Below are 24,632 nucleotides of genomic sequence, written 5' to 3'. Positions count from 1 at the left end.
CCTCAAAGTGCCCTCCGCTCCCACCCCCCCGTCACTCTCTCCTCAATCACTGGCTGACTACTTCCGCGACAAGGTGCAAAAGATCAACCTTGAGTTCACTACCAAGCCACCTCCTCCTCTTCACCCTTCAACCCTCTCCCTCAACCAACCAACCCAGACCTCCTTCTCCTCCTTTCCTGATATCTCCGAGGAGGAAACCGCCCGCCTTCTTTCCTCCTCAAAATGCACCACTTGTTCCTCTGATCCCATCCCCACCAACTTACTTAACACCATCTCTCCTACTATCACCCCCTCCATCTGTCATATCCTCAACCTCTCTCTCTCCACTGCAACTGTCCCCGACACCTTCAAGCATGCTGTAGTCACGCCACTCCTCAAAAAACCATCACTAGACCCTACCTGTCCCTCCAACTACCGCCCCATCTCCCTCCTACCCTTCCTCTCCAAGACACTTGAGCGCGCAGTCCACAGCCGCTGCCTTGATTTTCTCTCCTCTCATGCCATCCTTGATCCGCTTCAATCCGGTTTTCGCCCTCTTCACTCGACAGAAACAGCACTTTCTAAAGTCTGTAATGACCTGTTCCTTGCCAAATCCAGAGGCCACTACTCCATCCTCATCCTCCTGGATCTATCCGCCGCTTTTGACACTGTCAATCATGACTTACTTCTTGCCACACTGTCCTCATTTGGGTTCCAGGGCTCTGTCCTCTCCTGGTTCTCCTCCTATCTCTCCCACCGCACCTTCAAAGTTCACTCTCATGGATCTTCCTCCACCCCCATCCCCTTATCTGTTGGTGTTCCCCAGGGATCGGTCCTTGGACCCCTTCTCTTCTCAATCTACACCTCTTCCCTGGGCTCCCTGATCTCATCTCATGGTTTCCAGTATCATCTCTATGCTGATGACACCCAACTGTATCTCTCCACACCAGACATCACCGCGGAGACCCAGGCAAAGGTATCGGCCTGCTTATCCGACATTGCTGCCTGGATGTCCAACCGCCACCTGAAACTGAACATGTCCAAGACCGAGCTTATCGTCTTTCCACCAAAACCCACTTCTCCTCTTCCTCCACTTTCTATCTCAGTTGATAACACCCTCATCCTCCCCGTCTCATCTGCCCGCAACCTCGGAGTCATCTTTGACTCCTCTCTTTCCTTCTCTGCGCATATCCAGCAGATAGCCAAGACCTGTCGCTTCTTCCTCTTTAACATCAGCAAAATTCGCCCTTTCCTCTCTGAACACACCACCCGAACTCTCGTCCACGCTCTCATTACCTCTCGCCTGGACTACTGCAACTTACTCCTCACCGGCCTCCCACTTAGCCATCTATCCCCCCTTCAGTCTGTTCAGAACTCTGCTGCACGTCTCATATTCCGCCAGAACCGATATACTCATATCACCCCTCTCCTCAGGTCACTTCACTGGCTTCCGATCAGATACCGCATTCAATTCAAGCTTCTCCTTCTTACCTACAAATGCACTCAGTCTGCTGCCCCTCACTACCTCTCTACCCTCATCTCCCCTTACGTTCCCGCCCGTAACCTCCGTTCACAGGATAAATCCCTCCTCTCAGTACCCTTCTCCACCACCGCCAACTCCAGGCTCCGCTCATTCTGCCTCGCCTCACCCTATGCTTGGAACAACCTTCCTGAACCCTTACGCCAAGCCCCCTCCCTGCCCATCTTCAAGTCTTTGCTTAAAGCCCACCTCTTCAATGCTGCGTTTGGCACCTAACCCTTACCGTTCAGTGAATCCAGACTGCCCCAATTTGACTGCCCCTATCGGACCGACCGTTCACTTGTCTATTAGATTGTAAGCTCTTTGAGCAGGGACTGTCTCTCTTTGTTAAATTGTACAGCGCTGCGTAACCCTAGTAGCGCTCTAGAAATGTTAAGTAGTAGTAGTAGTAGTTATAGAATACTGGGGATGTACACCCAAATTGGGTACTGGGTGTAAGTCCTTGTGGATTCCAAAATTGGAACTCAATGCTATTCCATAATGGGCGCTCATTTTTGAGTGTCATTTACTGAATCTAGTCCTATGTCCTTTCATCGACATCTTTTGGTTAGGGAGCATGAGAAAATCAGCAGATTCTGGGTGGAAAGATAACTACATCTCTTGTTTTCCTGGACATTGTAGCTTCTGAGTAAAAAAAGGATCATTTTAGTTTTTCACAGTCATGATTCATACAACTAGTACAAAGAGATGGTGACTTGCCTAAAGTTATGTAAAAGGTCACTAATAAAACAGATTTGACATCTGTTTTTCAAAACCTTTTTTTCTGCCTATTAAGCATATTCTACATGTAGATATGGGTTTTATAAAATTATGCGACCACATTTGCATTTAAAAAGTACATATCGTGGAAAACCTGCACCTGCTTCTTATGCAATGTGCCCTAGACATTCTGATGGGGAAGGGGGGGAGGGATACAGCTTGGGTGGTGTGTAGTGCCTATAATATTTTTTATACCTGATCCTGTTTTAGGTTTACACTTTTGGCTGACAGTAAGAAGACTGAGAAAATGGATAGCTTTGAGAACACAATGATTTATTGTAGCAAATGCAGCAAACATGCATAACTAGCAATGTTTTCTTAACAATAGATTAGTTACAAATATTATAACATCTAATAAATCTCCCCTAATGAAAAACCAGAGTATCAGATGATATGACTCAAACTTTTGGAAACCAAAGAAAGTTTTTCTAACCCCTAATATCCAGAAGAATAGGTCACATACAATACAACCTCTTTGTAGCAGACAAGATTCAGACTTTGGATCCTGACCCAGGAAACAACTCCTGTAATAATTCTCTTTAGACTGGCTGTAGCCAACCCAGTTTTTGGTTGGCAAGCCACACATATGTGAGCCAAAAGCTGATTCCACAGAGGTAAACCGAGGGCAAATGAGGAAGTCCAATGTCTATGAATCTTATGGCTCTTGCATTGGAGAGCAGCACAGAAGACAGTATGACTGTAAGTTCTTGGACACCTGTGGAAGAAAAGATGGCAAAACCCAAAGTCCTTATGTCTCTCCTTAGTAGTTTCAGTTTGCATTATCAGTGCTGTGTGCAAATCACTGAACATTGGAAACTATCTCTGATGGAAGGATTAGAGTTCATTGATGTTAGCAGAGCCAATTAGACACTGTCAGACAAGTCAGATGAACCACATCCTCCGTGATGAGAGATAAAAGGCAGATGAGGAAATTAAATGCAGGGGTACCAAGGCTGGCTGAAGACGATGACTATTTTATAAAGATACATAGAAGCCTATGTTCCATTTATAAATCTCTCCAAAGTCAATCAAGAATCCTCATAGGACAATGAAACTTAACTTTCTGCTGATGGTCTTTATTTAATATATAAGAAGTTGATCCAGGCTCAAAGTCAAGAAGTTGAATTTTTATTGTCTTATGAGTATTTTTGATTGCCTCCAGTCCTATTTAACCTGATGGGTGGATTGGTTTTGTTATCTCATTTGGAACCTGGGTCTTCGCTCATAGAGGTCATATGGTAAAATACAGCTCATTAATTGTTTGCTGACTAAAGCATACCACTGTTTATAAGTCAGGACATATGATAGAAACGCATGGAAAAATAGTGAAATTGCAGTCATCAATTTAATTTAATTTGAATATTGTATGAATTCCTTATTTTCATGAAGCTATGCATTTTATTTGGGGAAACAAATCAGTAAATATTAACTAAAAGAGCAAACATTGGCTCATTGTTATATCTGTCTGGTAATATTATTGCATCTTTTCTTTATTTAGGTTTTTGGACATAGCAAGGCAAATGGGGAACCAACATGGGCTCTTCTCCTAACGGCATTAATAGCTGAGCTTGGTATCCTAATTGCTTCCCTAGACATGGTGGCTCCCATTCTATCTATGTAAGAAAATAGACCTTACTTCATTTGAACAGTTTCAATGTTTTTGATTATATAAATTTCCTAATTCTATAATGGTGTCTTATCTAGACCCAGTCTTAAGATTGCAATAGTTTACAGATAGTTTAAATTCAAAGATCTAGCCCTGAAATCTATTCTGCTTAAGATTTTCCAGATTTATTTCAGATTTTTACCCCAGATCCATGTGGGAAAAGATAGCAGATTTCTCAGATGAGCTAGAGAAAATATGAAATTCCTATCAAAATAGAACCAGTATACAATTTGCTTGTGTGACTTGTGTATTGTTCATACATCTTAATAAAAAAGAGATCTCAAACTTCTCTACTTCTCCGTAAATGTCAGTTTAGTGGTTGAAAATGAAATGTCAGTTACATAGTAGATGATGATGATGGCAGAAAAAGACCTGCATGGTCCATCCAGTCTGCCCAGCAAGATAAACTCATATGTGCTATTTCTTGTGTATACCTTACCTTGATTTGTATCTGCCATTTTCAGGGCACAGACCGTAGAAGTCTTGACCAGCACTAGCCCCGCCTCCCATCCACCAGCCCCGCCTCCCCCCACTGGCTCTGCCACCCAGTTCTTAAAGTATAACAAATGACTCTAAAAGTGTAAAATTGTTTCGGTGTTTAATTTGCTTTGTAGAGCTATGCCTAAGGTAGTATCCATCTGGTCAACAGCATATCACACTTAAGATAATTTTCCCCTATCACGTATTATGTAATATTTAAAGAATGTCGATAGCAAATAGAAATATATGCCAAGTACAAAATATACATTTTCTGCCTGATATCAAAGCAATTTCAATGGCCCAGAGAGGCTTCTGGCTGTTTAAATCTCCTGTCCATGGCTAAATGCGAATATTCAGCAGTACGTAAGCAGTAAATACCACTGAATATTCAATCTATATTAAATTAATAACATTTTGAACAGATAAATGGTGCCGTTTGAATTTCTGAAACTTCCCAATACATAGTGAGTGCATGTCTCGTTACTATTCTCATCAAATTTAAAAGAGAGCTTTTCATATTTAGGGACATTCTCTGTGGGCACTGCACCAAGTTAACTGCCGATAGTAGTCCAAAGAGCAGAACACACCTCTTAGTATGATAAATAGGCTTTATTTGTGTCACTCTGTAAAATGTTCTGACATGGCCACATTTCGCCTCACTAGAGGCAGCATCAGGGGTTGAAACAGCTATTGTGTTCCCAAAGGGCACAAATAAGCAGTAGAGCTAAAATGCAATGAAGTAACAGAGAGACTGTTGCTGACCACTGCCAGCTGAATATTTACCCCTTTACTTTGAAGATTTCATTTTTAAGTTACCCCCAGATTCTATATACCGTGATCGAAATTGTGCGCACAAATCCAGTCATCTTCTAGATTTACACACACAATTTAATTATTTAACAAGCCAGTCTGTTACGATAATTGCCACTTAAGCAATTATTGGTAATAATTGGCATGAATTAGAATTTATGCACACAACTTCCTAAGCATAGTCTGTGAAGTGGTGCGCTTAAATTCTAATGCATGAAGCCAAAAAGGGGGCATGGAATGGGCAGACCATGGACATTCCGTAAATCTAGACACACGGTTATAGAATACAGCTGCTCTGTGCCTAACTTAGGGTCCCTTTTACTAAGGCACGTAGGCACAACGCACATCCAACGCATGCCAATTTGGAACTACAGCCCGGCTACCGTGTGCCCTGGGCATTAATTCCATTTTTTACGCAAGTCCAATATGCACTTCAGAAAATATTTTTTATTTTCTACCGCATGGCGCTAACCGAGCAGTAATTGGCAGTGTACGTGCAATGACGATTACTGCCTGGTTAACGCATGAGACCTTACCGCTAAGTGAATAGGTGGTGGTAAGTTCTGAAGCCCAAAATGGACGCACGGCAATTTTATATTGCTGTACGTCTATTCCCCCCCCCCCCCCCAAAAAAGGCCTTTTTGCAGGCGCACTGAAAAATGGACCTGTGCGTGTCCAAAACACGCAGCTACACTAGCACAGGCCATTTTTTGCGAACCTTAGTAAAAAGACCCCTTAGGCGCTAGTATTTATATGAAGTTTTACTTGGTGTAAATAGATGCACCTAGAGTTAGGCACATTCTATAAACCAGCTAGTCGAATTCTATAAATTGCACCTAATTTTAGGCATAGTTTATAGAATATGCCTAGGCATATTGTTTTTTGGTGTCGATTTTTTTTAAGGCGCTATGTTTAGAATCTAGCCATTAATGCACAGCAGCTGACTTTGCTCTGCACTTACTGCATGGAAGCCCTCCCAGAAATACTGGGACTGCCCCTAGCACTTCCTGCAGAGGTTTTGTTAGCACGTATTAACTGCGCAAACTTAGTGCACGTTAGTAAATAGGAGACTTAAGAACATTTTTATTAAGATGCAGTAAAATCTGGGCTTGGTGCATTCTAACGTGGGACTTTCCCATGTGCTAAGCCCAGATTTAATGTGGGATTATTGTCGGCTTTTCTTTTTTTTTTTTTTTGCAGGTCATGTGCTAATGTTCCCATCAGTGTGCGGCACCTACAAAAAAATAGCACAGGAGCACTTTGTGTGTTCTATTTAGGAAGTGTGAAGTGCTCCAGTAGTTAATCTAGTTAATGCGCGGTAATCGTAACACACTAGCTAGATAATGCAGGAATGCCCACCCTCTGCCCATGACATGACCCCACCCCCTAAATTTGTTTATAATAGTTTTGCACGAGTTACCACATTCAAACAGGCAAAATACTGCAAAACACTTCAAAGCATTTTGCGGTAGTCTGTTCTCATGTACTAACACTGCATTAAGGTCCCTTTAGTAAAAGGGCCCCTTAATTTATTGCAAGTTTACATTTGAAAATATTTCAATCTATATTAATTTAATACCATTTTGAACAAATAAATGGTGCCATTTGAATTTCTGAAACTTCCCAATACATAGTGAGTGCATGTCTCATTACTATTCTCATCAAATTTAAAAGAGAGCTTTTCATATTTAGGGACATTCTCTGTGGGCACTGCACCAAGTTATATGGAAGAAGTATACATGTGACTAAATAGATAGGGATGGGCTGGAGTGTAAATTTTAAGGGGTTTCAACTCTAGCTTCAGAACTTAGTACAAGAACAGTGCTGGGCAGACTTCTACGGTCTGTGCCCTGAGAATGGCAAGGACAAATGAAACTCGGGTATAAAGTATCACATACCATGTAAAATGAGTTTATCTTGTTGGGCAGACTGGATGGACCGTACAGGTCTTTATCTGCCGTCATTTACTATGTTACTATGTATGTTATTTCCATATGAAGCTTGCTAAAGGTACAAACCACCAGTGCACTCTTTGCCAGCTTCCAGACAATATTCCATCCAATATTCAGCCTCTGACGGTTAACCTTTTTTTAAACACTGACAGCCAGAGGCAGAATTAGGACCAAATATTCAGTGCCAGGTCATGTCTGGGTATCAGCATTGAATATCTGGGTCTAATTCCCAGAGCCCTGGTCGCCAGAGCTTATGCAAATCCCAGCTGATATTCAGCCAAGGCAAGCATAAGACAATTATGTAGGCCCCAGGTGAATATCGACTTGTACTCACATTTTTAAAAATTTGCATTTTCCTCTGATCCCTCTCCCACCCCCTTAATGAGGTCCATGGCACCCAGCACCCCCCCCCCAAAACCCCCAAGTTGTGGTGTATAGCCCTCTTCCCCCCCCCCCCTAGGCTCATACCTCTCCCATCCCCACCTACCCCAGGGCCTACCTGACCTCCTTGGTGGGGTGGTGGGGGCTCCTGTCCCTGTCAGCTGTCTTCACAAAATGACTGCCACGACTTCTCAAGACAGCCTCACCACACTTCGGTAGTACCATAAGGCTGTGTAACTTGGAATAAAGGTTTGATTTACAATATACGTCTTCCCCAGTTTCTTGGAGGAGCCTTCCCTTCCTACTCCCTGCTGTGTGTGTTTCCTTGCGTAGGATCCTAGTGTACCTCCACCTTCTTGGTGGCATTTTCCTCATAGCTAAAAATAGCACATGAAATTTAGATTTCAGGAGAATGAACAAGCTTTTTAGAGTACAGATTTCTATGAAAATATGCTGAACTTGTGACATTTTACAGGTTTTTCTTAATGTGCTATTTATTTGTGAATCTGGCCTGTGCAGTGCAGACACTCCTAAGAACTCCAAACTGGCGACCACGATTTAAATTCTACCATTGGTAAGAAAACCTTTCAACAGTATCTTCTGTTCCCTTTATAATTCTAACAGACTTGTTAATTTGATATCAAACTTTGGGGTTGGAACTATTTGGGTAGGTGGTATATAAATATAGGAAATAAATGGACTCAATTATGCATAATCCCGGAGCTGCAAGACTTTCATTTCATGCATTGATATTTATATGCCACCAATTTGAAAATCTAAGTGGTTAACATTAAACATAGACAACAAAATGATACAATAGACACTTACACAATGTAACAAACATATAAAATGAAAAACATGCACACAAAATCATAACATAATGAATAGAACCACCATACTGCTCAAGCTGAACTAACCCAAGTTATTAGCTCCCAAAGGCCTGAACTCTCTCTTGCAGAAATCAGACACATCAGATAGTGTGTGTGTATGTAACATGTTCCACAAACAGGGCAGGTGGCACCTTGGCACTCCCCTTTCATCAAGCTGTGGGAAAAAGGGCCCTGTTCCTGGAGGAAAAGTCCATAGTCTGTGGTAGGTATTCTTTTGTTCTTCTGGCATGGAACCCCTCCCCCCCCCCTCCATAAAAGAGGGGAACTGCCTTTTTCTTTGACATTATCCGTGTCACTGATAGCATGTGACAAAAATTCACCTTTGTCCACTGTTTAAGCTTGATTTGGTCTAAACATAGTGGTGTGTGCTCTGTCAGGCTAGGACCCACTGCTAAATGCTATGTCATGACCCTGTCTCCCTTGCGCTGGGGCAGGTGGGGTGGGTGGGTGGGTGAGCCAGTGGAGCAGCATGCAAAATGGCGATTTCACCTTTGCAATTCCCCTCCTTATGTTCCTGATGCCAGCCCCCTCTAACCTGCCTCTTGGAGTTGTCTATGGCTACCCCTCCCATTTTATGCTGTCATCTACCTCCTAGTCTTCTTCCTTCCTGCCTGCCTATCCTTCCTATATTCCCTTCCAAGTCATCGGCCATATCTTTCTAACCTCCCTCCAAACTTATTCCTCCCCCCCCCCCCAACCCCCAGTATCCTTTCCTTAGCTGTGCTGGACCGCCACCTGTTTATGCACTTGACCCCCGCCCCCCCCCCCCCCCAAAGTGGCTAGGTCAGCTCCTCAAACAGGGCAGGTTTGCACCCTCTTTTCATCCTCACAGACTACATTCCAAAATATCGGTACTTGACAAATCATCTGAGATGAAAAGTGGATTTATTATGGCTGCAGCATTCTACTACTTACATATGTTAATGCATTTCACAGTATCATGCAATTACATTCATACATGCCACTTACACTTTAAAGGGGGGGGTCCGCTTCCTCCTCTTGGGTGGAGCCAGCAAGCCTGCGGGGCTCCCAAGGTTCCAGGGCAGAATGCTGCTGATACTGGGACTCTGGGCCAAAGTATTTTATTATCAAGGCAATTTCATACCAAAAATCATAATATATTCTTCAAAACAAAAGGTACAGCCCTCTTAATATAGTCTTCAAAAGAAAAAGGTACAGTCCTCATAAGATAATCGTCAAAAGAAAAAATGTAGAGTCTAGGTCTCAAAATCCCTCAGCAAATGCTCAGCTCCTCAAGACCTCAGGTCCTCTGTTAGGGCATTAGCTTTCCCTTCCCCCTCCTTCAGAAGGGTTTAGTAAGAGTTCAGCACACTGCCAATATAGCACAACAGTTCAGAGCAAATCTTCATGGACAGTCTTTGCACATTAAACCAATACCACAAATCACCTGCCTTTTCACAGCACAGAGGGAACCCTGTAAGGAGCAGGGTTGGCAGTTTCTCCCACCTCTCAGCACTGCGCCCGGTGTGGCCTCCTCCACTGCCTTCAAGTGCTAGGCAGGGCAACCTTTGAATTCTCCCACTCCATGGTAGCTGGCTCCTCTCCCTTAGGCAGCTCTAGTGGCAGGCTACTTCCTTCCTCCACATACTCCATGGAATCTCACTCCATTCGTCTCCCCCTCTCTCCTGGTGACTGAGAGCCTCCAGGGAATCTGCTCTCCCCTTCTCACAGCTGGGGGGAATTATATACTGATGGCAAAGCCAGGGAAACTGAGCTTCATCCTTCCCTCTCCCTCTAGTGGGGAAGGGAGTAACAGGCTCACCCTGCCTCGAGCCATTGCTGCCCCTGCTGGGGCTTGGAATCCATTCCATTTTTTTAGGACTACTCTCTTCTCTCATTCTTGCAAGGACTTCTGGGACCCGTAGTTCTGGGCTCAACTGCTTCACTGGGGAATCTCTGGGGCTTGCCTTGTCACAACACATATAGGAGAGGTGGAAGGAGGGCAAAAAAGGACTTTGAGAAGAAATTAGCGTTGGAAGCAAAAATACATAGTAAAAATTTTTTTAGATACATTAAAAGCAGGAAACCGGCCAAAGAGTCGGTTGGGCCGCTGGACGAAAATGGTGTTAAAGGGGCGATCAAGGAGGACAAAGCCGTAGCGGAGAAATTAAATGAATTCTTTGCTTCGGTCTTCACCGAGGAGGATTTGGGGGGGACACCGGTGCCGGAAAGAATATTTGAAGCGGGGGAGTCGGAGAAACTAAACAAATTCTCTGTAACCTTGGAGGATGTAATGGGTCAGTTCAGCAGCTGAAGAGTAGTAAATCACCGGGACCTGATGGTATTCATCCCAGAGTATTAATAGAACTAAAAAATGAACTTGCGGAGCTACTGTTAGAAATATGCAATCTGTCCCTAAAATCGAGTGTAGTACCGGAAGACTGGAGGGTAGCCAATGTTACTCCGATTTTTAAGAAGGGTTCCAGAGGAGATCCGGGAAATTATAGACCAGTGAGTCTGACGTCGGTGCCGGGCAAGATGGTGGAGGCTATTATTAAGAATAAAATTGCAGAGCATATACAAAAACATGGACTGATGAGACAAAGTCAGCACGGATTTAGTGAAGGGAAGTCTTGCCTCACCAATCTAATGCATTTTTTTTGAGGGGGTAAGCAAACATGTGGACAATGGCGAGCCGGTTGATATTGTATATCTGGATTTTCAGAAGGCGTTTGACAAAGTGCCGCACGAAAGACTCCTGAAGAAATTGCAGAGCCATGGAATCGGAGGTAGGGTATTATTATGGATTAAGAACTGGTTGAAAGATAGGAAGCAGAGAGTAGGATTGCGTGGCCAGTATTCTCAGTGGAGGAGGGTAGTTAGTGGGGTCCCGCAGGGGTCTGTGCTGGGTCCGTTTGCTTTTAATGTATTTATAAATGACCTAGAGATGGGAATAACTAGTGAGGTAATTAAATTCGCCGATGACACAAAATTATTCAGGGTCGTCAAGTCGCAGGAGGAATGTGAACGATTACAGGAGGACCTTGCGAGACTGGGAGAATGGGCGTGCAAGTGGCAGATGAAGTTCAATGTTGACAAGTGCAAAGTGATGCATGTGGGTAAGAGGAACCCGAATTATAGCTACGTCTTGCAAGGTTCCGCGTTAGAGTTACGGATCAAGAAAGGGATCTGGGTGTCGTCGTCGATGATATGCTGAAACCTTCTGCTCAGTGTGCTGCTGCGGCTAGGAAAGCGAATAGAATGTTGGGTGTTATTAGGAAGGGTATGGAGTCCAGGTGTGCGGATGTTATAATGCCGTTGTATCGCTCCATGGTGCGACCGCACCTGGAGTATTGTGTTCAGTACTGGTCTCCGTATCTCAAAAAAGATATAGTAGAATTGGAAAAGGTACAGCGAAGGGCGACGAAAATGATAGTGGGGATGGGACGACTTTCCTATGAAGAGAGGCTGAGAAGGCTAGGGCTTTTCAGCTTGGAGAAGAGACGGCTGAGGGGAGATATGATAGAAGTGTATAAAATAATGAGTGGAATGGATCGGGTGGATGTGAAGCGACTGTTCACGCTATCCAAAAATACTAGGACTAGAGGGCATGAGTTGAAGCTACAGTGTGGTAAATTTAAAACGAATCGGAGAAAAATTTTCTTCACCCAACGTGTAATTAGACTCTGGAATTCGTTGCCGGAGAACGTGGTACGGGCGGTTAGCTTGACGGAGTTTAAAAAGGGTTAGATAGATTCCTAAAGGACAAGTCCATAGACCGCTATTAAATGGACTTGGAAAAATTCCGCATTTTTAGGTATAACTTGTCTGGAATGTTTTTACGTTTGGGGAGCGTGCCAGGTGCCCTTGACCTGGATTGGCCACTGTCGGTGACAGGATGCTGGGCTAGATGGACCTTTGGTCTTTCCCAGTATGGCACTACTTATGTACTTATGTACTTATGTCAAACTGAAAGCAGCTTAAAAATATGGCAACAGGTCTTTACGTACGGAAAGTAAAGAAAAGCAAGAGAAAAAGGAAACCTTTATGGCTCTCCAAAAAAGAGGCTAAAAAAATAAAGGCAAGAGAGGTGGCATTGAAGAAATAAAGAAGAACACAACAAGAGGCACACAGAAAAGGTTACCAGGTAAAGCTCAAGTGAAGGGGAAAATACAGCTAGCAAAAGCACAGGCAGAAGAAAAAGTGGCTCAAGATGTAAAGAGAGGTGACAAGATTTTTTTCAGATATATTGGGGAAAGGAGGACGGCTAGAAATGGAATTGTAAGATTGAAAGATACTGGGACCCATTATGTGAAGAGTGATATGGAAGAAGCAGATGTGCTAAATAAATTCTTCTGTGTTCACGGAGGAAAATCCTGGGAGAGGACCATGGATATTTACCAAGGATATATATGGGAATGCAGTGTGTATTGCACCATTCATAGAAGAAAGTGCTTATGAACAGCTTGAAATTTTTGAAAGTGGAAAAAAAGCCATGGAGCCAGATGGGATACATCCCAGATATTGAAGGAACTCGTAGAAATCCTGGCAGGTCCCCTTAAGGAAACTGGAGAAGAGTGCATGTGGTCCCTCTTCACAAAAGTGGGAACAGGAAAGAAGTGGGAAACCATAGGTAGGTAAGCCTCACTTTGGTGGTTGGAAAAGTAATAGAGACACTGCTTGAACAATAGTGAACTTCTTAGAAGCCGACGGGCTGCAAGATACAAGGCAACATGGTTTTACCAAAGGAAAGTTCTGCCAAACGAATCTGATTCATTTTACTTGAATTTCTGCAAAGCCTTTGATATGGTTCCTCACAGGAGGCTACCAAATAAGCTAAGTGGGCTGAAGGTGGGATTCAAGGTGGTAAACTGGATAGAAAACTGGTTGACTAACCAGTCAACAGAGGGTGGCAATGAATAGAGTATATTTGGAAGAAAGGAACGTGAACAGTGGAGTGCCTCAGGGATTTGGTACTGGGACTGAGTGGAGGAGTAGCCTACTGATTTGCGCAGTGGGCGTTGATACTGGTGAACTGGGTTCAATTCCCACTACAGTTCCTTGTGACTGTGGGCAAATCACTTAACCCTCCATTGCCCCAGGTACAAAATAAGTACCTGTATATAATATATAAACTGCTTTGACTGTAACCGCAGAAAGGTTGTATATTAAGTCCCATCCCCTATCCTTTGTTTAATATATTTGTGAACAACATTGTTGAAGGATTAGAAGGAAAGGTTTGTCTTTCTGCATATGACATAAAAATATTCAGCCTAGTGTACACTACAGAGGGATTAGAAAACATGAGAATGGATCTTCAAAAATTAGAAGAATGGTCTAAGGACTGGCAGCTAAAATTTAATGCAAAAAAGTGCAGAATAATGCAATTGGGGTGTAGAAATCCAAAGGAGAAGTACGAGATAGGTGGTGAGAGACTGACAAGCATGGTTAAGGAAAGAGTCCTTGGGGTGATAGTGTTTGAGAATCTGAAGGCAGTGAAACAATGTGAAGGTGTGGCCAAAAGATGCTGGAATGCATAGAGAGGGGTATAAACCACAGAAGAAAAGAACTCTTAATGCCCCTATATAAGTGAGGTCACACCTGGTGTATTGTGTTCAGTTTTAGAGGTCATATCTAGCTAAGGACATAAAAATTTGAAGCTGTCCAGAGACAAGTGACAAAAAATGGAATGGGGTTTGCTCCAAAAACCGTATGAGAAAAGACTTAAGGACCTGAATGTGTATACCCTAGAGGAGAGGTGGGATAAGGAGACAGGATACAGATGTTGAAAGGTATCAATATACATACAAATCTTTTCCAGAGAAGGGGAAGTGATAGAATTTGAGATATGGATAGAAATTACAGGGTGGTAGACTCAGGAGTACTCTTTACCGCTGCTTTTGACTCCTAACCACTACTTACTTGCCCTGTCCTTTAACCTCACCTTTTATTCCCTTACCCTTAATTGTTCTGTCTGTTTACCTGTCTTATCTAGATTGTAAGCTCTTTGAGCAGGGGCTGTCTTTTTGTGTATGGTGTACAGCGCTGCATATGCCTTGTAGCGCTATAGAAATGATAAGTAGTAGTAGTAGAGTAACGTCCGGAAGTACTTATTCATGGAGAGGGAAGTGGATGCCTTGAAAGCCCTCTCATGGGAGGTGGTAGAGATGAAAACGGTGCCGGAATTAAAAAATGCATGGGATAAGCACACAGGACCCTTATATGGTACAAGGATGGAATCAAAATAAAAACTTGTCTGTGCTTAGACAGCAATTCCAGTAGTAAGCCCAGTGCTCAGTGGACTTCTATGTTCTGTGTCCCAAATATGGCAAAACAAGGTAGACTTTTACAGTGTGTCTCAATTGTGGATGAGCAAGAGTGGGCTTTGACGGCAACTACAATGACTGGGAAGTAGGACCAGTGCCAGGCAGACTTATAATAAGTCTGTGACTTGAGGATAGCAGATCAAGAAAAAGTGTGCATATTTTTATGTCACAGTCACTTAAGGGGTTGATAACGAGTAAAATAACAGTTTGCAACATTGAAGAATTGCCGGTTTATTCAAGTATTGACAATAAATGGAACTATCCAAAATTATAAAACCTCCCTTCCATGATTGTGTAACCACCCTATGTGTTATGTCAGTATTTGATCATGTCCAGAGTGTAATCTGCATGGAGTGGCAAGTCTGCCTCTAGCTTCCTAATTAGGCAGACTAGATGGACCATGCAGGTCTTTATCTGTTGTCATATACTATATTCTACCAGGAACATATCTGGCGCAACAAAAGCAGCATGTTTAGAAAACAATACTGTCTGTGTCTTCTTATAGTTTATCATTAATCCATTAGATGACAGCTAGCTAGAGGCCTGAGTTAGTACTTCCCCTAGTTTAGTCAAAGCAGTACATACAGTGGTGGAAATAAGTATTTGATCCCTTGCTGATTTTGTAAGTTTGCCCACTGACAAAGACATGAGCAGCCCATAATTGAAGGGTAGGTTATTGGTAACAGTGAGAGATAGCACATCACAAATTAAATCCGGAAAATCACATTGTGGAAAGTATATGAATTTATTTGCATTCTGCAGAGGGAAATAAGTATTTAATCCCTCTGGCAAACAAGACCTAATACTTGGTGGCAAAACCCTTGTTGGCAAGCACAGCGGTCAGACGTCTTCTGTAGTTGATGATGAGGTTTGCACACATGTCAGGAGGAATTTTGGTCCACTCCTCTTTGCAGATCATCTCTAAATCATTAAGAGTTCTGGGCTGTCGCTTGGCAACTCGCAGCTTCAGCTCCCTCCATAAGTTTTCAATGGGATTAAGGTCTGGTGACTGGCTAGGCCACTCCATGACCCTAATGTGCTTCTTCCTGAGCCACTCCTTTGTTGCCTTGGCTGTATGTTTTGGGTCATTGTCGTGCTGGAAGACCCAGCCACGACCCATTTTTAAGGCCCTGGCGGAGGGAAGGAGGTTGTCACTCAGAATTGTACGGTACATGGCCCCATCCATTCTCCCATTGATGCGGTGAAGTAGTCCTGTGCCCTTAGCAGAGAAACACCCCCAAAACATAACATTTCCACCTCCATGCTTGACAGTGGGGACGGTGTTCTTTGGGTCATAGGCAGCATTTCTCTTCCTCCAAACACGGCGAGTTGAGTTCATGCCAAAGAGCTCAATTTTTGTCTCATCTGACCACAGCACCTTCTCCCATCACTCTCGGCATCATCCAGGTGTTCACTGGCAAACTTCAGACGGGCCGTCACATGTGCCTTCCGGAGCAGGGGGACCTTGCGGGCACTGCAGGATTGCAATCCGTTATGTCGTAATGTGTTACCAATGGTTTTCGTGGTGACAGTGGTCCCAGCTGCCTTGAGATCATTGACAAGTTCCCCCCTTGTAGTTGTAGGCTGATTTCTAACCTTCCTCATGATCAAGGATACCCCACGAGGTGAGATTTTGCGTGGAGCCCCAGATCTTTGTCGATTGACAGTCATTTTGTACTTCTTCCATTTTCTTACTATGGCACCAACAGTTGTCTCCTTCTCGCCCAGCGTCTTACTGATGGTTTTGTAGCCCATTCCAGCCTTGTGCAGGTGTATGATCTTGTCCCTGACATCCTTAGACAGCTCCTTGCTCTTGGCCATTTGTAGAGGTTAGAGTCTGACTGATTCACTGAGTCTGTGGACAGGTGTCTTTCATACAGGTGACCATTGCCGACAGCTGTCTGTCATGCAGGTAACGAGTTGATTTGGAGCATCTACCTGGTCTGTAGGGGCCAGATCTCTTACTGGTTGGTGGGGGATCAAATACTTATTTCCCTCTGCAGAATGCAAATAAATTCATATACTTTCCACAATGTGATTTTCCGGATTTAATTTGTGATGTGCTATCTCTCACTGTTACCAATAACCTACCCTTCAATTATGGGCTGCTCATGTCTTTGTCAGTGGGCAAACTTACAAAATCAGCAAGGGATCAAATACTTATTTCCACCACTGTATATTATCCTTGCAAAGAAGATACATTGTGACATCACCATATACCCTAAATAAGTGGTTCTCAAACCTGTCCTGGGAGACCACGAGCCAGTCAGATTTTCAGATACTCCTAAAGAATATGACTGAGAGAAGTTTGCAAATCTCTCTTATGTATATTCATTAGGGATAAAACCCGACTGGTTGGTAGTCGGGTTTGAGAACGACTGCCCTAAATGATACACCAAAATTAACAAGTTCAACGCAGAGTGGCTGCAAATATAAATTAAAGGATGTGAGAAAAATTGAATCCTGAAGGAACCTTGAGTTACATTAAATAACCTAGAGTTATCTGTCCTCCCATTCAGATACAACCCAAACCAGATTGGAATAGTACTTATAATTCTTGCATTCTGCAAATGCTGGAGCAGGGCATTATGTCTTACAATGTCAAAGGCAGCTAAAATATCTAAAAATACTGCCACCATAGCTAGATCATGTTCGGGGGTATGAATCCAGTGGTCTGTGATGTTGACGAATAACGTTCCTTCAAAAACCACTTCCAGTAAATATCACAAATGTGTCCATATCACGTAAAAAAAAATTCTTTATCAGTGGAGAGAAGTATCTTTTAAGTTCTGGGGTAATTGTATATGAGGCAAAAGGCTAGTTCCCAATATACAGAGATTTCCTCTATTGCTTTTCAAAATTATGCAGCAAAACGAAGAGAAGGAAAAACAAACCTCCATGGATGGAGCAAACCAAAAATCGATGAAAAAAGTGGAGTCAATCAGTGCACCAATCAAACGTGCTTTATGGCTTTGATCGCTTTTACTCACTGAGCTTTGCTTAAGATGCACATCGAGAATCATTGAATACAGAGCCAGCTTTTTATTCCATTTCTTAACATCTGGTATTTCTACACAAGAGGTTTTACTCCTGAAGCAGGCACATGCCATGCTGAAACATAGTTGCGTTGGATTTTTCCTTCTTTTCAGCCGCTGAGTATATTAAAGAATCATCTGGTTCCTACTTTCACTGATTTGACTCCGCTTTTTTTCATTGACTTCCAAAATTATGATCATCTACCCAGAAACCTCTCATGTAAATCACTAAATACATCGCTGAATATATCACTTACAAAACACTTTTTACGATAATGAGTTCCAAGAAACTTTATCATTGCACTCATTGTAAAAATTGTTCTTTAACTGATGGGCATTTTCGATATGATGTCTAAGTCTGATTTTGGACATTTTGCAAAAAACGTCCAAAATCTGAATAGAAAAGAAGGTAATTTTCAAAAATGATAAATGTATATCTTTGTTTTTGAAAATACTGTTTTGAAACAAAAAAAACGTCCAAGTGCAAAACGCACAAAATCAAGCCATTGGGATGTAGGAGGAGCCAGTATTTTTAGTAGACTGGTCTCCCAAACATCCCAGGAAAGCAATAGGGCACCCTAGGGGGCACTGCAGTGCACTTCATAAAATGCACCCAGATACACATCTCACCATTGCTCCCTTATCTTGTCTGCTGAGCCCCCCTAAACCCACTACCCCCAACTGTACACCACTACCATAGACCTTACAGGTGAAGGGGGCACCTATATGTAGGTACAATGGGTTTCTGGTGAATTTTGGAGGGCTCACAGTTTCCTCCACAAGTGTAACAGGTAGGGGGAGAGATATGGGCTTGGGTCCACCTGTCTGCGGTGCACTGCACCCACCACTAGACTATTCCAGGGACCTTCGTGCTATTCTAATGGACCTGAGTCTAACATCTGAGGTTGGCAAGTAATGTTTTTAATTACATTTTTTGGGGGGTGGGAAGGAGTTAGTTACCACTGGGAGAGTAAGGGGAAGTCACCCCTGATTCCCTCCAGTGGTCATCTGGTCATTTAGGGCACCTTTTTTTGTCTTATTCGTTTTAAAAACTGATCTAGCTCAAAATGTCTTAGTGTTAGTCTTGGACAGTTTTGTTCTGTTTCATTATTTATTTATTTAGATTTTGCTCACACCTTTTTCAGTAGTAGCTCAAGGTGAGTTACATTCAGGTACTCTGGATATTTCTTTGTCCCAGGAGGGCTCACAATCTAAGGTTGTACCTGAGGCAATGGAGGGTTAAGTGACTTGCCCAAGATCACAAGGAGCAGCAGCAGGATTTGAACCGGCCACCTCTGGATTGCAAGACCGGTGCTCTAACCACTAGGCCACTCCTCCACACATCTTAGGAATGCCCAGATTCCACCCTTAACTCATCCCTGACACACCCCCCTTGTGATTTCAACGCATTTCTGACGGACCTCATAGAAAAACATCTAAAAATTGGTTTTGAAAATGCCAATTTGGACGATTTGTGAGAAAAACGTACAAATGCAGATTTATGCCACTTTTTGGACATTTTTCTCTTTTGAAAATGAGCCCAATATTTAGTGAAGTACATGAGGAGTTTCCCAGAACTTAAGATACTCCTCTCCATTGATTACATTTTTTAAGTGATATGGAAATATTTGTGATATTTATTGGAAGAGATTTTTTGAAGAATATTGTTTATAGTATCCCTTCCTTTTGGATGTTTGGTGTGAACCAAAAACGTTTCAGGACTGTATCAGTCACAAAACACATTCCATTGTTAATGAAACAGAACATGAGCCTCACTATTCGGTCAACTTAGTTAAACATGGTAGAATAGAAACAGACCCAAGGCAATTAGGATCCAAACAATTCCCTTTTGGTATTAAAAATGGTTAAAAATCATAACACTCTTTGAAAGAAATGCTAATTTCCATGGGTGGCAAATAGGCAGAAGAAGAGAAGCAGGATTGGCATTTATGCACATATTTTGCTCACTGCAAGTCCTCCTACCAGTGGCAGCTCAACCAGCTGATCAAGGGAACCATAGTATCCCTGTTTTTCATGATGCGCCACCTAATTTGTTTGGGATAGATCGAAGGATAGCATAAGCGAAGAGAAAATATCATTCTGGTTTAATGTGTGGTGGTGTAACCAATGGGTTTGCTGGGGTGAAGTTTTCTGGGTCTGATAATAGGTTTGGGCAGAATAATGCAACTAAAGTTAGAGTGGTTAATATGATAATAAATCCAATAATATCCTTGTAAGAGTGGTATGAGTCAACTCCACAGGTCAACAAGGAACATATGGTTATCTCTCCCCATCTTCCTGCTAGAAGTGGAGGGTAGGACCTGTCTGGATAGATGGAAGTTGATGTCAAAGAAGAAACAGCAAATTATAAAATATAAAGATTTATACTTAATAAATGTATGACCAATCTGTGATTCTTTTTAACCATTTCATTTGAGATGCTTGCTTGTGTTTTTGCTTAGGGCTCTCTCATTCTTAGGCATGAGCATTTGTCTTGCATTGATGTTCATTTCTTCGTGGTATTATGCACTGGTGGCTATGCTGATTGCAGGCATGATTTACAAGTACATAGAATACCAAGGGTGAGTAATTCATTTTCTTTTTATAGGACAAGGGAATCCAGCTAGATTTTAATATTGTTCTGTAACTTATTTACAAAAATCCAGAATTTGATCGGGTCTCTGCCGTTTAACTGAACTCAAATAAGTTGTGAACATAGTATGGTCTCTTCTTGCCCTTTTGATTGAGTTTGAGAAGTTTGATTTAGGAGGTTAGTGCCCTGTCAACTCCACTAGGAACATATAACAGTTTTGACCTTGTCTAAACAGAAAGGGTTAAACCTTCCATTAAAATCATCATTTTTAAAATGCATTTATTTTCTCATAGAATGAATAATGTAATGCTGATAACACCATGACATCTAGCATATAGAGTAAGTTAGGATGTATTCACAGCCACATGGACAGGGAGTCTTTACTGTTGCTCATTTGCAACACCTAGTGGTCGGAATCAGGATCCGTGTTTATCGAAATTACAGGGGGAGCCACACTCTGTAGTCACTGGATAAGAACAATTACTTTAATGGCTGGACTGAATTTGGAGGGGAATGTTTTAAATGTGGAAAACAGACTGCCCATGTGTAGGCAGACTCCTAGTGATACTACTGTGAGATAGCCACTTGGGGTCATGATGCCATTTTGAACTCAGAGCTTTGATGCAAGAAGAGCAACTGGGGATCACTCCTGATCCCCACTAGACACCAGGAATGCCTGGGAAGAGCTGGGGTGGGATTGGAGGGGAGGGTTCTTGAGAAGGGGGGAGGACTGGAAGGGTATGGATGGTGGGTGGGAATCATAGAAGGGTCAGAAGGGTAGACATATTGAGTGCTGTCAGATTAGGTTTGGAATATGTGGGAGGGATTAGAAGGTAGGGTGTTGCTGTCAGGATGGAAATGAGGCTATGGCTGGTGTCAGGAACAGTGATTTTGAAAAGATGCTTCCACTTCTAAGTGTGGTAGTGTTGCACTTCTTTTCACCATGTGCATCTTTTTTAAATCACTGCTACCACTGGATGTAGAGAGCCATTCATGTGCACTCCTTCATATCCTTGCATATATTTTATGAGGCTCTCCATTTGATAGTGCCTTTGTAAAATATGGTGGGAATTTTTCAATTGGTCCTGGGGAACTGAGGAACTGCGTTCGATTCCCGGCACAGGCAGCTCCTTGTGACTCTGGGCAAGTCACTTAACCCTCCATTGCCCGCTGCATTGAGCCTGCCATGAGTGGGAAAGCGCGGGGTACAAATGTAATAAAAATAAAATAAATAAATAAATGTCTTAATTTTCCTCTCCTCATCCTTTGTAAAACTGGGCTCTGTATCTCATATAAGAAGAATCTAGCAAATTTGCAACTCTGCCAGATGAAGCTATTAAAAATAAATCAAGAGGGCTATTATGTGGTTATTTCAAGATGCATTTGTATATCACATCATCACTGAAAATACAGGTATAAAGATACACCAAGAAATTATTTGTATATTTTTTTATACCAGTGATCATGCAGCTGAGAGATCTGGATACTTATACCTGTATAGTAGCTGAATATTACCACTATACAGATAGGATCCATCCTGGGAATATTTCTGCCCCTCCTCATTTTATATGGATATATTTTATCTATATATTGACTAACATTGATCAAATATGAAGCTGAAGGATTTTGAGCCCAAATCATTTGTGTAGTTGGCACCCGCTGCTGATTTCTTAAGTGATTTTGAGAATTGACTCCCAAATGTGTCAAATATTAGGTCTGAAAGTCTTACCTTTGTTTTCCAAATATCTTAAATAATCCATGTGCACATATAGGACACAAGTTAGCACACAAAGAGGCCCTTTTACTAAAGCTTAGAGTGCACTAATGGACATTAGCATGGGCTAAGTGCCGTGTGGTCCAGAAGTATAAAATAGAACATGTAGAATTTAACATGCACTAATGTTTGTTAGCACACGCTAAACTTTAGTAAAAGGGCCCAAAAGAGGGGGTGAATTTGGCTAAGTTTGAAACTTTTCAGCAGAAGCATCAGTCATCAAGGCTTCAAATCTGGGAAACATTTAAGAAACTACTGTTACTAAAAACAATGAACTCGTATCCAGTATTATTTTTACTTGTTCTTGCCTTCACTTTTTTTACCGCAGTGCAGAGAAGGAATGGGGAGATGGTATTCGCGGTCTTTCCTTGAGTGCAGCAAGGTATGCTTTGCTGAGATTGGAAGAAGGCCCTCCCCATACCAAGAACTGGAGGTATGTTTTTTTTTTAATAGAATATACCAACCCAAAATCTGTCTTTCACTGCAGAAGCAGAATCATAAAGTGGAGGATGGCATTAAATCCTTTACTAAGGTTTTTCATATGTTGGCATTATGTGAATAGAATGCTATCAAGACACCAAAAGGCACACAGACACACAAATCAAAACCAAAAAAGTGGAAAAAGCCAACAAAATGCCCATTTCTTCATTGCTCAGATGGTTTCAATGTACTTGATACAAATCAGAGTCTGGCATCAGTCTATCACCTGTGAAATATGAGGATAGCATAAACCAAAGAAGTGGTAAAAGCCAACAAAAATGTCCAGGATGACCAAAGTTTAGTCTTCAGAGAAAAAAAATGCTGATAAAAAAACCAAACACGGGATGTGTTTTGACAAACAGTCTTCATCAGGGGAATCTTTCAAATCAGCAAACAGTATGTAGTTACATTGGAAATGCCATAACAGTAGTCTTTGCACAGAAAAAGCTCTGATCCAATTCTAAAAGTCGGTATCCATCAAGTCAGTATTTTTCTGAAGAATAAACTTTGGTCATCCTGGACATTTTGGTTGGCTTTTACCACTTCTTTGGTTTATGCTATCCTCATATTTCACAGGTGATAGACTGATGCCAGACTCTGATTTGTATCAAGTACATTGAAACCATCTGAGCAATGAAGAAATGGGCATTTTGTTATATGATCTGGTTTGTAAGGGCACTTTGGATTCACCGTCAGCTGGTCAGATAAGCCCATTGGGAACTTGTCACTCAAAAGCACCATAGCCTGAGCAAAGGTGAATGGTTCTCCTCTTTTAAAACACTACGATTGGTTACCTATTCTCCATCGGATAAAATTCAAGGTCCTCACGGCTCGCCTCAACCCACAAGACACTTTATTCTATTGGTCCATCCTCTCTCTCCTACCTAATAATTCCCTACATCCGTTCCCATACTCTTTGCTCTCTGGAAGACTGAAGACTCTTCCTCCCTTCTGTGTTTTCAGCTCGTCTTGAGTCTACTTGCTCTTCTGCAATGATTCTACCTTGCACCATCCCTTTGGAGCTCTCTTCCTAAACATCTCTGTCTTGAAGCATTCTATCCGCAATCTAACTCCTCCTTGAAGACCCACCTGTTTTCAGTTGCATTTGACTCATCTCAACATCAACCATTCCTCACAGTATACATTTTCCTTTTTTTGCCACAACAGTGTGTTCTCTATGAATTTTATGATTTTTTTCTTTTTATGTAATTTTATGTAAATTTTATATAACTCTCTTTTTCATGCTACTTTTTCTTTTATCTTTCAGCTTTCCTATGCTATATTGTATTTCCTTTTTTTATCTCTTCTATAAGTTTTTTTAACTATTGTACACCGCTTTGCTACCCACAAAAAGCAGTATACTAAATCTAATAAGCCATAAAGTAGCCTTTCTATCAATTTAAAACTAACTGAGAGGTGGGTGGTAAAAGGAGATTGATGTATAGTTTATTCTTGCACTGATGGATGTAACCAGAAGAAAATATAGCCACTGGTCCAGGGAGAGAAAGCAAAATAAGAAAGTGAGAGCCAATCTCTCAAAAAGAAAGGTGAGCTGAACCAAAAGCAATCTAAGTGGATCTAACTACCTGATGCCAATTTGATGTTTTGTTTTTTTTTAGTTTAAAAACCATTTGCTTCAAATGAGAATCCATTTTGAGTTCGGAAATTCTTGCAAAAGGGCAATTAGCTAGCAAATAGGGATTGCACTGAAGAGTATTTGCTTTCAGAAAGGCAAGTTTCTTCAGAAGAAACAGACATTGCAATTAGAGTGACAACACACAGCAGTGGAAAAGACTATAAAAAAATCCATCGGTGATCATTTACTTTTAACTGAAAAAGAATAGAAAAGAAAAATAAATTTAGAAAGAGTGATTTCTAGACAGGAGTAATGCTTCCAAGTTCATTGTTTGATAACGACCAAAGCATTCAGCTTCTCTGTAGAACAGAGAGGAAATTTAGAGTAGTGAATTGCCCTAATGAAGTTCACAGGATGGTTCAGTCATGCT

The 24,632-nt window shown here is 42.0% G+C and overlaps 1 protein-coding gene across 1 annotated transcript in view; it reads left to right on the top strand.

Moving 5' to 3' along the window:
• SLC12A4 (solute carrier family 12 member 4) overlaps window positions 1-24,632 on the top strand; it is a 136,290-nt gene that overhangs the window by 84,870 nt on the left and 26,788 nt on the right. The window contains 4 exon segments of the mRNA XM_030204307.1: window positions 3,777-3,895; window positions 8,043-8,141; window positions 20,242-20,361; window positions 22,475-22,579. Of these exon segments, the coding sequence (XP_030060167.1) occupies window positions 3,777-3,895; window positions 8,043-8,141; window positions 20,242-20,361; window positions 22,475-22,579 (443 nt within the window).

Source organism: Microcaecilia unicolor, chromosome 5, assembly GCF_901765095.1.
Source record: "Microcaecilia unicolor chromosome 5, aMicUni1.1, whole genome shotgun sequence".
In the NCBI taxonomy this organism is placed as follows: Eukaryota; Metazoa; Chordata; class Amphibia; order Gymnophiona; family Siphonopidae; genus Microcaecilia; species Microcaecilia unicolor.
The sequence above is the reverse complement of the archived record's forward strand: the minus strand, read 5'-3'. Positions and strand labels throughout refer to the sequence as shown.